Source organism: Mercurialis annua, linkage group LG1-X (assembly GCF_937616625.2).
Source record: "Mercurialis annua linkage group LG1-X, ddMerAnnu1.2, whole genome shotgun sequence".
Taxonomy (NCBI): Eukaryota; Viridiplantae; Streptophyta; class Magnoliopsida; order Malpighiales; family Euphorbiaceae; genus Mercurialis; species Mercurialis annua.
Genome location: NC_065570.1, coordinates 11657016 through 11672362, shown reverse-complemented (window position 1 = coordinate 11672362; position 15347 = coordinate 11657016). Strand labels below are relative to the sequence as shown.

The 15347-nt window shown below is 34.0% G+C and overlaps 1 protein-coding gene across 2 annotated transcripts; it reads right to left on the bottom strand.

The window, feature by feature from the left end:
- Positions 1-5754: 5754 nt before the first annotated feature.
- On the bottom strand, positions 5755-10610 carry LOC126655444 (5-oxoprolinase 1). 2 transcript variants are annotated; one of them, XM_050349639.2, is made up of 2 exons: positions 10388-10610; positions 5755-9721 (listed from the first exon to the last, which is right to left on the bottom strand). In XM_050349639.2, exon 2 carries the CDS (start codon positions 9677-9679, stop codon positions 5876-5878), a length of 3804 nt encoding a protein of 1267 aa, XP_050205596.1. In that variant the 5' UTR covers positions 9680-9721; positions 10388-10610; the 3' UTR covers positions 5755-5875. The 2 variants fall into 2 exon arrangements, with proteins under 2 accessions (XP_050205596.1, XP_050205602.1); XM_050349645.2 differs by having other exon boundaries at positions 10392-10610.
- Positions 10611-15347: the final 4737 nt, after the last annotated feature.

Here is a 15347-nt window from a genome sequence, read left to right as displayed (position 1 = left end):
AGGTTCCTTAACGCAACTTCTCCTTTCTTGACTTCGATCGTCCATATTACTAGATCTCGCAGCTGAAAGTTTTTTTCTTTGACTTTCGTGTTTAAGTGGGCGAGCCATCTTTTGGCGATATGTTGTCATTCGTATATCAACATAGTTCATTTTCTCTACTAGAAGATCTAGATTATTACTTAATTCTGTTTCATTCTCTAACTCGTTGAGTTGGTTGTCTTCTGTTCTCGGTGTGGGTGATCCAATTTCAACTAGAATTACGGCTTCATTTCCATAAGTAAGAGCGAAAGGGGTTTTGCATGTTGGTTCTCGTGGTATAGTTCGGTAAAGAAGCGGGAGCGGTTCCCGCTTCAAAGATTAGGGAAAGTGACGACGAATACGAATCCGGCGCCATTTTCTGTCGGCAAAGGGTATTTTAACGACAAATTTCCAAACCTACACAAGATAGATCTAAATAAAAAGTTAGTGATTTTTTTTCTGGAAGATTATAGCCATTGGCTCTTCTTTAATCCATTTTATGAAGTGATCTATAGCTACCATTAAGAATTTTCTGCACCCACTAGCAATAGGTAGGGAACCCAAAATGTCCATTCCTCATGTGCCAATGGCCATGCACTAACTATTGGCTTCATCTCTGAATCGTACTTCCTTGGAACTGGGGGCATGTTGTTGGCAAGATAAGAATTGCTTAAGAATCGCATTTGCATCATCTTTTGCTATAATCCAATAGTATCCTTGTAGTAGCGCCTTCCGAACAAAAGTGGAAGTGCCAATGTGCTCCACATAAGCTGTCGTGTAGTTCCCTCAAGACATAGTACCCTTAATCTGCAATGATACACTTCAGGCAGGGATGGGAGTAAGACCGTCTATATATCCCATCATAAATGCCAAACTTTGAAGCTCTAGAAGGATCCACTAGACAAATATATCATTATTAGAGCCATCCAACTATCCTCATTTTTTATCATCATTATCTTCCCTTCTTCAGTTTGGTCTTCAAAGCTGGACTTTCTTAATTCAAAAGGAATGTTCTTCATCATTTTTGTGTTATTGGTGGCGGCGAACTTGGCCAACTCGTCTTCTGCTCTAAGGATTTATTGATCATCTAAGATCGCCCGTTTTCTTAAAAAAAAAACACCTTGGCTTGCTTCACATGATTTTTCAAATTAGGATCTTTTGCCTCAAATTAGGATCTTTATGCATCAACTATCATTTCGTTACATATAGCCCTATAAACAAAGTCTCGTACTCAACAACATTGTTCGAGACATGAAATTCCAATCTCGCTACATATTCCAGCTGGATCGTGCAAAGCCTTTTATTACGACTCTGGCCCATGCTCCTTTAACGTATATTGCTCCATCTATATTAATCTCCCGTAAGCTGTCTTTTTGTGAAACAGATTCGCCTGATGTAAGCCCAGCTATAAAAACGTTATGGCCTGAGCCTTGATTGTCTTTCTTGGTTCATATGTAACTCCCAAACTTCCGATTTTTGCAGCCCACTCGATAATTCTTCTACTAATCTCAGCCTTATGCATGATTTTTCTCAAAGTTTGGTTAGTTCAGACAATCACCTGATGGAAAAGTAATGTTGGAGCTTGATGGTCGTCGTATGAACAAAAAATCTAATTTCTCTAGCTTTGTATACCAAAGTTCGACATCTTGTAGGACCTTGCTGACATAATAGATAGGGTATTGTTCCTCTTCCTTTTCTGCCACCAGAATTGCAGCGATTATTTTGGTAGAGTAAGAGACATTTAAATAAAGAATTTCACCCGATTCAGGTCTCGTTAAGAGAGGTGGCGATGTTATAAATTTTTTTAGCTCTTTAAAAGCATGTTGACGTTCCTCCATCCAGCTAAAGTTTTTTTTACTTGCTTTAACAGTCTAAAGAAAGGCAAGCATCTTCTTAATGAGCAAGACATGAATTGTCTTAAGGCAGTGATTTACCCGTTGAGCTTCAGCATCTCATGTATGCATTTAGGTGAACCATAGCCATGACTAAACCGATCTTGTCTGAATTTGCCTCTATCCTTCTTTGTGAGGCCATATACCTCATAAATTCTCCTACTGGAACACCGAACACGCACTTCTCGGAGTTTAGCATAAGATGATACTAGTTTAGAGTTCTTGGCACATTCATAACATCCTTAGGGTGATCTTCGGTTTTCACACTTTTGATGATCGTATCGTTGACATATAACTCTATGTGTTCCCAAATTTCATCCTTAAAAATATGATGTACCAGCCGCTGGTATGTTGCCCTACGTTCTTGAGGCCAAAAGGCATCATCTGATAACAAATAGGCCTTGGTCGGTGACAAACACTGTTTTTTCTTGATCCTCCTCCACGATTTGGTGGTATTGTCACGACCCGATTTCACGAGCTGTGATTGGCACTAGGGAATAGGAGTGGTAGCTCCAAAACCCGTAGTAAGCCTGTCAGATATCAACAGGTAACGCCAATTTTCATCAAACACGTATAACTTTTTAACAATTATAGATATGACGTCATTTATTTTGTACTTAACATTTGTACGTACCATTATTACATTACATTAGACATATATCTAACTAATTTGTACGTAAGTAAGATCTGCGAATCAGACAGCATGTTGTCTGTTCCATGTCAGGTCATCGGGTTTAGTTTTCGAATTATCCCGAATTTCTTACAAATGTAACTGTTTCATATTCGATTTAATGAGATTTGATGAATTCAAAAAAAAAACTAATTGTTTCATTTCTTATATAAGCATACTTTTGTAACGCGAGTTTCGAACACAAAAATTGAATTATATATAATACATGGTAACTTTGAAACATAGTTCAAATTTATACATACAAAACATTTTTACACATGCATACTACTGCAGATTTTTAGAAGTAAATCTTTTTTTATATTACTTCAAACGAAAGCTCTCCGAGAACAAGAAATTTGGAAGCTACCTTCGAAACCTAAAAGTGCTTTCCTGAAATGATAAACTCATCAAGATCAATAAACTGAGTGGGTTCGTACAATTACTAATAAACATTAATGAAAACTGAAATACGACGTTTAAAATAGTCAATGCATATGCAACCGAACACAAAATCCAGATGAAACTTTAGACCTCGAAACATAACTAATTTTTCAAATCACATTTCTAATAACCACCAAGTCACAAATAAGCCTAAATCGTGAATATACATACCACCATCGCCACTTATGGCTATGGACATATGTACCACCACCGTCCATGACTTTCGTTTATTTTTTAAATAAGTTTAGACCGTGGATATGCTTACCACCATCGTCAATTATGGTCGTGGACATAGATACCACCGCCGTCCATGACTATCACTTATTCTTCTTGAAATATAACTCTCACTTATATTAATCATATACTCACGCTCGATATTACTGGTCGCATGCAATCGTATTGTCGCCCAATAGGTACGCTTGTTTTGTCGGAACCATACAATGGTTCAAAACATTCTTATGATATGAATTTATATAGAAAACTTCCTAATATAAAACAAATGCCTTTTTATTAATATTTAGAAGTAAAGTACAAACTCACAGTTCTTGTGCGAATCCTGACAATACTATAATTACAGCGGTTACGATCCGATGCTATGTAACTCGATGGATCTGACCAATTGTCGACACCTGTTTTCCGGACATGTAAAAAGTGATAAGAAACTGAAGCGTACAATGATGATTTTCTGAGAAACTCATTCGAGTGACGAGCTAACGATCCACATGTTTGAATTCAAGCGGGCTAGATCAGTGCACAATGATAAATTTGAAGGATCAAAGTGTAATTAGCCGCAAATAGGGCATAAAAATCTAAAGGGGTTATGATAAAAGTCTAAGAAATTGGACTAATCGCAATGGCTTATAAGTTTATGGATCAATTTGTAAGTTTGATAGATAAAATTGACCATATCCAAACCTTTATAACCCTTGAAGCCCTTTTATACTTCTAGACACCAAAATAACTCTTCAGCTATTTTTCATGACATTTAGGCCTAATTACTTAAAAACACCCCATCTTGAACTTTTTAGTCGTTTATACCCCGACATAGAAAAATTTTCAATTATACCCTATTTCGGGTTTTTCATTTTCAACTCTTACCCCCATTAAAGGTACAATTGATAATTTGAATAATTTATGGATAAAAATGTTAATAACAACAAATAGAAGGATTATATTATCTTTTCTCTTATTTAAAAAATACAAATAGATCCTTTAACTTTTAAAATGTTTAAATAAATCCTAATCATTAATTAAAAAATTAATTTTTTTTTAAAAAAAGTCTGATCTACCATAATATTTCTCCGATAAAAAAATTCGTGATTAAATATTTAAAAAAAAATAATTTTTTAATTTTTATGCTCCTCCTTCCATGGAAGGAGCTCTTCTTCTTCCTTCCATGGAAGGAAGGAGCAAATCCTTCCTTCCATCTGCTCCTTCCTTCGAAGGAAGAAGCAGCGGCTCCTTCCTTCCATGGAAGGAGGAGCTGGAGCTGCGTGCTCCTCCTTCCATGGAAGGAAGGAGACTGCTCCTTCCTTCCATGGAAGGAGGAGCTGCGTGCTCCTCCTTCCATGAAGGAGGAGCAGCTTCTCCTCCAAGGAAGGAGAAGCAGATTTGAAGGAGGAGTCGGGCTCCTTCTTCGGAAAAAAAATCGGATTTTTTTTAATTATTTTAATTATGTATTAATTTTGTTAAGTTTTTAAATTTTGAAAAAAATTAATGATAATTAATATAAATTAAATAGTTATTATTAGTTAATTTTTTTTAAAGAAGATGGTATTTTTATGTAATTAATAACATTAACGTTTAATTAGAATATAAGTTAAAAATAAGGGACTATTTTAATCTTTTTTCCAGATAAAAAAAGAACAATTTAGTACTTCCGGGTAGAGTTGAAAACGAAAAACCCAAAATAGGATAAAATTAAAAATTTTCCTACGTCGGGATATAAACGAAAAAAAAAATTCAAGTTGGGGTATTTTTAAGTAATTAAGCCTAACATTTATCACTTAATTAGAATATAATTTGTTAATTATTCTAATTAGTGTTCATAACCTATCTAACCACTCACTTGTATTCTCCTAGCACAACTCAATCACTTGTAAACCCTAAAAACTACTATTTAAGCACACTTAAGCTAATTAATCAAGGGGGAGGTGGCACACAGACACACTACAAACGGATTGAACTGACTAAAGAAAAAAATAATTAATTTAATCAAGCATATGAGGAAAAACCGTTGATTTTTTTAAAATCACGAAGTGATAATACTTCGGATCTAAACTCAAGAGTAAATAGTAATTATTCTTACAAATTATGTACAACCTAAAACCAAAATGAATAATAAAATTACAAGTGAGTTTATTGTTCAACTCTAGCAGAGATAGATTTGACAATAAAATATTCATTTCTGAAACAACTAAATCCATCACTAAGAACTCATATGTGGTTGTGCTGGGAGCAGAAGCATCATTAAAGAAGTGTACAAAAAATCAACTGACCGAGTCAAATTTACTCAATGTAATCCAAGTTCATCATTTGCAGTAAAATATCACTGAATTCGGATACAAGCCTAACTTCAAATCGTTTTTAAACGAAAATGAACATAAGTTGTCTAAAAAACATATTAATTTACCAAGCATTTACGAAAACATATTAATTTACCAAGCATTTACAAAAACATAAGAATTGCTTTGGACAACAATAAATAAATAAGAACTGCATGTGAACCAAAAATGAACAAGAACAAAGAGGCTTTCAGATTAATAAACCTACTTACATAATATAGTACATACAAATTTTAGAAGCAAAGGGAGCATTTGCAACGATGAAAAATGCAGTAATTTCTTCAGATCAACTAGGATCCCCATCCACCACCGCCTGGCGTTAGAATCTGAAGAATTTCTCCACTCTGCACCTCTACTGTGTTCTTACCTCCAAGGAAAACTTTCCTTTTATCTTTTGTAATCAAGAAGTTAGCGCCACGGGCACCGTCTTTGCCTCCTTTTAAGCCTCTTGGTGCGTGAACTCGCCTCTCGGAAAGAATGCTTACCACCACTGCCCGCCTGAACTCTATCTCCCTTACAAGCCCATCACCCCCTTTATGAACTCCATCTCCACCGCTGTTCTCTCTTAGACCAAATTTATGCAGAAGAACAGGATACCTCTGCTCAAAAATTTCCGGATCAGTCATACGTGTATTAGTCATATGACACTGCACTCCGCTTGTTCCATTCCAGGTGGGGCCAGCTCCGCTTCCACCACCAATTGTTTCGTAATAACCAAAAGTATTGTCCCCAAAAGTGAGATTGTTCATACAGCCCTGAGAGCAAGCACAGGCCTGAAATGCAGTTAATACGACATCAGTTATTCTTTGAGACGTAAGAACGTTGCCTCCAACCACAGCCGCCTTGTCGCTGGGAGACAGGAACGAGCCTGGGGATATATGAATTTTAACCGGGGCCAAGCAACCCTGGTTGAGAGGAATTTCTACATCCACTAAACAGCGAAGGCAGTATATGACTGCAGCAGCTGTTACTGCCTCGGGCGCATTCCAATTGCCGTATACCTCAGGGCTAGTCCCACTAAAATCAAAAAACGCCTCCCCTTTTTCTGAATCAATAGTAAGTTTTAGATGTATCACTGAACCATCATCCATGTAATCCTCTTCCTCAATGGTTATAGAATTATTTTCTCCAAAAATGTCTCGCTCGGATGAAACTCGAGCAGCAACTGACTTGAGCATCTCTCTCACTGCTCCTTCTGCATTAAGCTGCACATATGTCATGTATGCCTGAACAGTTTCCAAACCATACTGCTCAATCAATTCTTTGATAAGGGAAATTCCCCTCTGGTTTGCAGCTACTTGCGCATGTAAATCTGATAGATTATCTTGAAGCCGGCGAGTTCCTGGGATTTTAAATGATGATTCATCTGAACAAGGGAACTTGAGAAGTTTGATAATTCCTTCTTCCTGAAAAACTCCCCTTTCCACAAGCTTAAATGCTTTAATTGCAGCTCCTTCTTCCCATATAGACTTCGAAAATGGAGGCATACTTCCTGGAGTAATTCCCCCAATCTCTGCATGATGCCCTCTACTTGCAACAAAAAAAACCAGTTTCCCCTTGTCAAATACGGGTGTGACGACGGTTATATCAGGAAGATGGCTACCTCCAGCACATGGATGATTGGAAACTAGCACATCACCATCGTTCAAATTGTCACCCCAGTAATTGAGTTGCCATCTGACTGTACTGGACATAGCGCCGAGGTGCACAGGAACATGGGGAGCATTAGCAACTAGTCCCCCATCAGGACCAAAGAGGGCACAAGAGAAATCCAGCCTTTCTTTGATATTTGTTGATATGGAAGTTCTCTGCAGTGTCCGCCCCATTTGTTCAGCAATCCCCATAAACCTATGATTGAATATTGAAAGCTGCACAACATCTGCTACTTTTTCAGCTACTTTCACAGTATTTAAGTTAGATTCAATTTCAATTTTAATGTTTCCGTATTTTGTTATGGTCGCTTTGCAGTTGGGTTCCACTATTACAGTACTATTTCCATTCATGATGATTACAGGGCCAGGCATAACGTGTCCCGGCCCCAGATTTTCAAGCTTGAAAAGAGGTGCATCATGCCATACATCACCAACGAAAATCTTGTAGTGGCCTTCAATCTTTAGAGAACCAAAAGCAGACTGTAAGACTTGTGGTTTCAATATGTTAGTAACTCCGATACCTCGAACTCTTACATCACATATAAGAATGTTCCTGCTCTGCAGTTTGAATCCATACTCCTTCTGGAATAGCTTTACAAACTCAACAGCAAAGTCACAGCCTAATCCATCTTCATTTACGTGTCTCTTTACCATAATAGAAGTATCTGTACCTTCATACCTCAAATTTAAATATGCCTCTGTTGTAATGTTTTCATCCCTAAATCCTTGCCCTTGTAGCTTCTGCTTCACCTGTTTTAATAAAATATCTTCTCTGCGAGAAGCCTCCAAGACCGACTCAGGACCATAGACAGCAGAATATGGCTCCTGTGCCTCTTCTACAACATCCGCCAATCCCATGCCATAAGCACTTAAGATCCCACAAAACCTGTGAACGAGTACTTCTTTCATACCCAATGACCTAGCAATTGCACAAGCATGCTGTGGCCCAGCACCACCGAAGCAACCAAGAGCATGGTTCCTGGTCTCATGACCTTTCATCTCAGTCAATTGCCTAATAGGACGGCACATTGTTTCATTTGCAACATTGACAAATCCCAATGCAATCTCTTCAACTGTCATGTCCTTTGAAGATGAATCTTGGCTCTTCCTGTAGGAGTTTATTTGCAGCGCAAGTTTCTTAAATTCTGCTCTAGTTGCCTCAATATCTAATGGCTGATCTTCATTAGGGCCAAAAATCGAAGGAAAATAATCAGGAATAACATATCCTAAAACAAGGTTAGCATCAGTAACAGCCAATTCCCCTCCTTTCCGATAACAAACAGGACCAGGGTGAGCACCCACTGATTCAGGTCCTACGCGAAAAGCACCAAATTGGAACTTCAACTTTGATCCACCACCAGCAGCTACAGTATTTATATCAAGCTGAGGTGCTTGTATAATGGCACCAGCAATCTGGGTCTCAAGGACTTGCTCGTAACTCCCAGCATAACGGCTAACGTCAGTTGATGTACCACCCATATCAAACCCAATAAGCGGTTTCTCTGTTTCCAGCCCAAAAAGAGTCTGGGAATAACCAACAACTCCACCTGCGGGACCCGATAAAACAGCTTTATGCCCTGAAAATCTACTTTCAGGTGCAAGTCCTCCATCCGATTGCATAAATTGAACATTCACCTTCCCTACGCCTTCATCAAATCTAGAAATGAATCCCGATAAGTACTCTTTGATAACTGGGGTTAAGTAAGCATCCACACTAGCTGTTAAACCCCTCGGAACAGCTCTAACCATGGGACTCAAGGCAGAGGATAACGAAACATGTCTGAAACCCAAACTCGCAGCCAGCTTTTCAACAGCTAATTCATGCTGTGGGAATGTATAAGAATGCAACAATACAACAGCCAAACAGTGAATCCCTTTCTTCAATAAACCTTTCAATAGCGGCTTCAAGGCTTCTTCATCTAGTGGCTTCAAGACCCTAACAAGTTCACCCGAGACACCTTTAACTACAGACAATGAAGAATTTTCGTCAATTTCCTCATTATCAAGAACAAGCTGAACTCTTTCATCAACCTCTAAGACTTCCTCGTAAAGATTTGAGGGTTTCGCAACAGTGAGATCAAAAATATTGGGGCGAGCCTGGTTACCAATCTGTAACAGATCCCGGAAGCCACGAGTCACACAAAGTGCAATTCTTTCACCTTTTCTCTCCAAAAGTGCATTTGTGGCCACAGTTGTACCCATACGTATCCACTCAATCTTATCGGTCGGAATTTTTGAAGCTCTCGGAATTTTTTTGCCCGTATACTCTTCAATTATCCTACGAATTCCTTCAACAGGAGCATCATCGTAATTCGCAGGATCAACAGATAATAATTTCAAAACTCGGCCATCAGATTTACCGGGAATTTCAGCATAAACGTCAGTAAAAGTACCACCTCTGTCAATGCAAAATCGGAGTTTCTCTTCCTTGATACTCCCCATTCAAAATCACAAGTCTCAAAAAGTTCAATTGTATGATCAAACCTACAAGAAACAATAAAAAAACACTTAAGTCCGCTAAATAAAATGAGAAATCGAGCGTATGCATATATAACATTCCATGTTTAGAAAGTCCAAAAATGCAAGAATCTAATCCAATTCAGTTTTATGTTTGAGTTGCAATTCCTTCAATTGAATAATAAAAAAGAAAAGAATTCAAAGTTAAGGATGATTTTGCAAGAATTTAACTTTGGCTAAAAACAAATTATTGCCAGAAAAGTCCATAATTTCAAAAGGAGATAGAATTATTCTTCCCCTGAACTTGACACAAAAGATACAAAAAAGGCAAACTTAAAGATTTTTGAGAAGCAAAAGATATAAAATTTTAATAACCTTTTTAGAAAAAAGATGAGCTCATTAACATATTTTAGACATAACAACAATCATTACAGCAATTATTAGCATCATACAGAGATATACATCTTCACAATCATACAGTATCATCACAATAAACTCACATTAGTCCAAATTAAAGAAATAATAAAAAAATAATGGTTAGAGAAACAAAACCAAATCTAAATTTTTTAATTTTAAGTTCATCTGTTAACAAAGCAATGCAAATTAATTTCCTGATAATAATGGTCAATATCCTATACAAAAAAATTAGCAGATTGATCAAAATACTAATTTAGGCAATCATTTGTTATCAACCTACAGATGCCAACAGAATCAGCCGAGCGGTATTGGCGGCTGATGACGAGATAGTGACCGGATTTTGGGGGACTGGAGGCTGGTGACAGGCGGAGGCAAGTGATCGGAGGTCACTGCTGATCGGAGTTTAGGGATAGAGCATAAGTAGTCAATAAAACAGAGATAAGGACTAATTTTCTTTAGAAAAAAATTAAATACTACCTCCCTCGGCACACGAAAAACAGACTTAATTGATCTACATTAAGTATATTAGTAATATTTAGGGCTTTTTACCCAATATACTGAAAATTGGCCCAAATTTACTTTTATACAGTGCAAAGTCAAAGTTTACATTTCATACCATCCAAAATTAAAATTATAACCTAATTTCTTTGAATTCTTACTTTTCTACTGTTTCTTTTTTTTTCTCTTGAATTTTGGCGGCTCCTTCTTCTTCTCCACGAGTCCAGCAGAGTTTATCCACGTTCTTATTCCTTCGCTTCCGCCGTTCCGCTTCCGCCATTCCGCCTCCGCTGTTCAGTTTTTGCTGTTCCATCTCCGTCGTTTTGCCTCCGTCGTTCCATCTTTGTCTCGCCGCGCCATCTTTCTTTTCTCTTTTTGATTTTAGATCTGAATTTTTTTGTTCTTTTTTTTCATTTTCAGATCTGTAATTTGTTTATGTTTTACTGTTTATTCACCATTAAACATGTATAAAGAGTATCTTTAAAGAATCTAATACTTATTTCATGTTATGTAGAATAATTTTGTGATTTTATGTAATAAAATTCTGTTAACTCTGCATCTTTTTGTGTTTTGTTGTATTTCTGCATTTTTTTTATTCAGCAGAATGATTTGTAGATGATGATTGATTGCTGAATTATTGTAATGTTACAGTGTTGTTGATTTTATGTTGATATTATGTTGATATCAACTAATTTTTTTTATTTTAACATTGACAAACAAGATATTATTGTCTGTGAAATAAATGCCTCCTGTAAGTTTGCGGAATAGATGTTTATTTGAAAAGCAGCAGGATGGAATGTGGAGTGCACATATTTGTTTGAATGATTGATCTCTTTGTGTGTTTTTTCTCGATAAACGTTCTGTAATTCCCTATATAAACATATGCTATTGGTATTCAGCCATTGTTTTATAACTTTCATTTTCTAGAGTGTTAATTTATTAGAATGTACTAAATTCATTTCGGCATTTTTGAAATTTGGTTGGTTTTTTTGCTTCTTATATTATGTTCTACGTACAAACTTTATTATAAAATCAATGTTGAATTTTATTGATGTACAATTATTTAAGCTATATTAATCAAAATCAACGCAAAATCAACTCGATGTCAACCTAAAATCAACCTAAAATTAACATGCGCATATCCCTAAAATTAATTGAAGATCAACACAAAATCAACATAAAATCAACATGTATATACTATTTGTCATTAAAATTAATCAAATATCAATTTAAAATCAACACAAAATCAATATAAAATCAACATGTGTACATTATTTATTGTTGACATTTTTGTCAATTTTAATATCAACACCATATAAACATAATATCAACAATATTTAATAAACTGGATAGTATTAATTTTGTAAATCTTTTTTAACACTAATTTTTATTTTTAATATTTATTTACCTTTATTTTTGCTAATAATTAATCAACAATTATTATTTATCATATATTTTTTTTATATATATCAATAATAAATCAACATTAAATTAACCAAAGATTAATAAATTATTTTTCCAATCTAAAATACCAACACAAAATCAACATAATATCAACATAAATTTAAATTTGTAATATTATAATAATTCAAAATCATTATTTATATTTTTTACCAATACCAAAATCAACACCATGTTAACACCATGTCAACACTATATCAACATAAGATCAACATTGTAACATTACAATAATTCAACATCATTATTGTCTGCTTCACTTCACCAATGCTAAAATCAACAAAATATCAACCGAAAATCAACACCATATCAACATTGTAACATTACAATAATGCAACATCATTATATGTCTTCTTCCCCGATGCTATCATATCATTATCTAGTCTCAATTTAATTTAATTTAATTTTTTTAGTTTATTTCACAGACAATATTTTATTAGTTGTCAATGTAAAAATAAAAAAAATCAGTTGATATCAACATAAAATCAACAACACTGTAACATTGCAATAATTCAGCAATCAATCATCATCAACAAATCGTTCTGCAGAATAAAAAAAACGCAGAAACACAAGAAAAATGCAGAAATAACAGAATTTTATTCCATAAAATCACAAAATTATTCTACATTACATGAAATGAGTATTAGATTCTTTAAAGATAATCTTTATACATGTTTAATGGTGAAAACAACAGTAAAAAATAAACAAATTACAGATCTGAAAATGAAAAAAAAAGAATTAAAAACTTCAGATCTGAAATCAAAATGATAAAAGAAAGATGGCGGAACGGCGGAGGCGAAATGACGGAGGCGAAACGGCGGAGGCGAAACGGCGGAGGCGAAACGGCGGAGGCGAAACGGCGGAGGCGAAACGGCGGAGGCAAAGCGGCAAAAATGGAACGGCGGAGGCGGATTGGTGCGAAGAACAAACACTACAAAAATTGGAAGGTAAGGGGACGAAAATAGGGGACCATAATTTTTTTTTTTTTTTTTTTTGTCAAAGATTGAACTTCATTAAATGAAGAAAGATATATATACAAATAGGAAATAACTTCTCAACACTATTGAGTAAGCATTCCAAAATAAAATGATGAGAACTGCAAAGCAGTCATCCACAAGGGCTTTTTAGCCACCGAATGGGCCACCCAATTAAAATCTAATTTTCGAAAATCGAAAAACTAGATCAAAGATATCAACTAAAACTACTCCAGCATTCTTGACGACGATGTCTGAAATTAACAACTCCTCCATTGCTGTTGTAGTCCTAGTGCATCCACTGCCAAGGAACCATCGTGCCTATTCCACAATTGAAAAAGCCAAATCGAAGCAAAAATAATAAAACAAATTATTTGCCATTAAAATAGGTCTATAGTTATTTTGTTTTTTTTAAAATAAATATTATTTTATCAACTTATCACTATTAAATGAATAGTAATGATATTCATACAATAGTGAAGTAGATAAAATAAATAAACACAAAGTAACTATAGAAACGGCCATGAAAATTAGATTTTGTACTACCGCCATACTAGATAAATTGAATATGGAAACATTACTAAACGATCAAATATCTCAATATTTATTTAAAATATCAAAAGTTGATAATAGTATTAATTAGTTTTAGATAAAGGACTAATACAAAATTGAAATAATGTACTTGAATAGTATAGTTGATTAAAATCACGCTATGACAAGTTTATTTTTTTTTTAAAAAGAGATAAATATAAATATATATTAATTAAATTTATTTGTATTAAATGAAATTGCCGAGTGGAAATTTCAAATTTGGATTTAAGTGCAAATTGAAAATGGCTAATAAGAATCAAATCTAACCCAAAAGTTTTAAACTTAAAAATAAATTTGTCATTAAACTTATTTTGTTTAATGCTTGCTATCTAGCAAATTCAAAAGGACAAAGTTAATCAATATATATGCACAAAAGTTCTAATAGTAATCATAAAACTAATACTACATAAATATTAATCATCAATTTATAATTGAAATTGAATAGAAAAAAAATAGAAAAGTACTTATCTGTGTAAATGAGAGAAGTGACCATTTTAATATCACACGGTGTTGAATAACTTCATATTCCATCCAAATTTATAATATTGCCAAATATATAAACTTCACTCTTTAAAAGCATCTATTGTGAACTCTTTATAAATACTCTTTATTAAAAAATAAAATATAAATTAATATTTCAATGAATTTTTTATTTTGAAAAAAATAAAAAATAATTTAATTCTTCAAGTTTAAACGGTTAAAATAAATTTCTATTTGTTTCTAAAAAGTCACAAAATATTATTTTTATCATTTCTTTTTTAATTATTTATTTTAAATTATAAAAATTACAATCATTTAAATTTAAGAAGTATTAAATATTTTTTACTTTTAAATTATTTTAAAATACTCTTTAAAATAAAGAAGACTATTTAAGATGCTTTAAAGAGAAAGTGCCAATAAATGATATATAATCACGCCAAATTTATCTTTATACAAAATTTGATACCTTTTATGAAAAGGATTATTGATTATTTCGATCAAAAATAAAATTTTAATTCTAAACAACACAAATCGACAGTATTATGATGGGAAATACGAATTTGCAATGGAAAAGTGGAAATTAAAAGAGAAATGATTGGAAAGTTTAAATGGATAGAATCAAAATTTCTTAAATAAGTAGTAATCTTACTGCCAAGTAAATTGTAGGAAAGCGAAGAAGATACACCCTCTCTCTAAATTATAAATTTTTTGAGTTCAAGTTTCTTTCAAACCTTCAATTTTCAACATTATTTATTAATTAATTAAATGTGAAAATTTACTCAAAAAAAACCGTGGAAATTTAAATCCAAAGAAAACAAAAGGAAATTTAGTGAAACCCATCCGCATGAAAGGTCATCATCATCCCCAACTTGAATAAAGAAGTGCATTTAAAAGACATAATTTTACGGTATGGTTGCTGCGATTTCACTTGTGCAATTATGATAATAATCTTAACAAATGATTTAAAAAGTATCAGAGTTTAAATTGTTTATGGAGTTCTATTGGAAGGATCCAATAAATTTGTAGGGAAAGTGGTTTGTGATCAAATTTGTGTGATTATGATAATGACCTTGAACATGTGATTTTAAAAGTATAAATGGTTAAATCGTTTATGGAGTTTATGAAGTTTTATTGGAACAAACACAATTTAAAATTGATTCATGGCCAAAAAATTGAATTTCAAAAAGGATGGAAACGGTTTGTGTTTATTCACAGAAAATAAAAACGGTTTTTTA

Excerpts from the sequence above, each read along its gene's own strand:
- LOC126655444 (XM_050349639.2), bottom strand. The coding sequence starts at position 9,679 with ATGGGGAGTATCAAGGAAGAGAAACTCCGATTTTGCATTGACAGAGGT.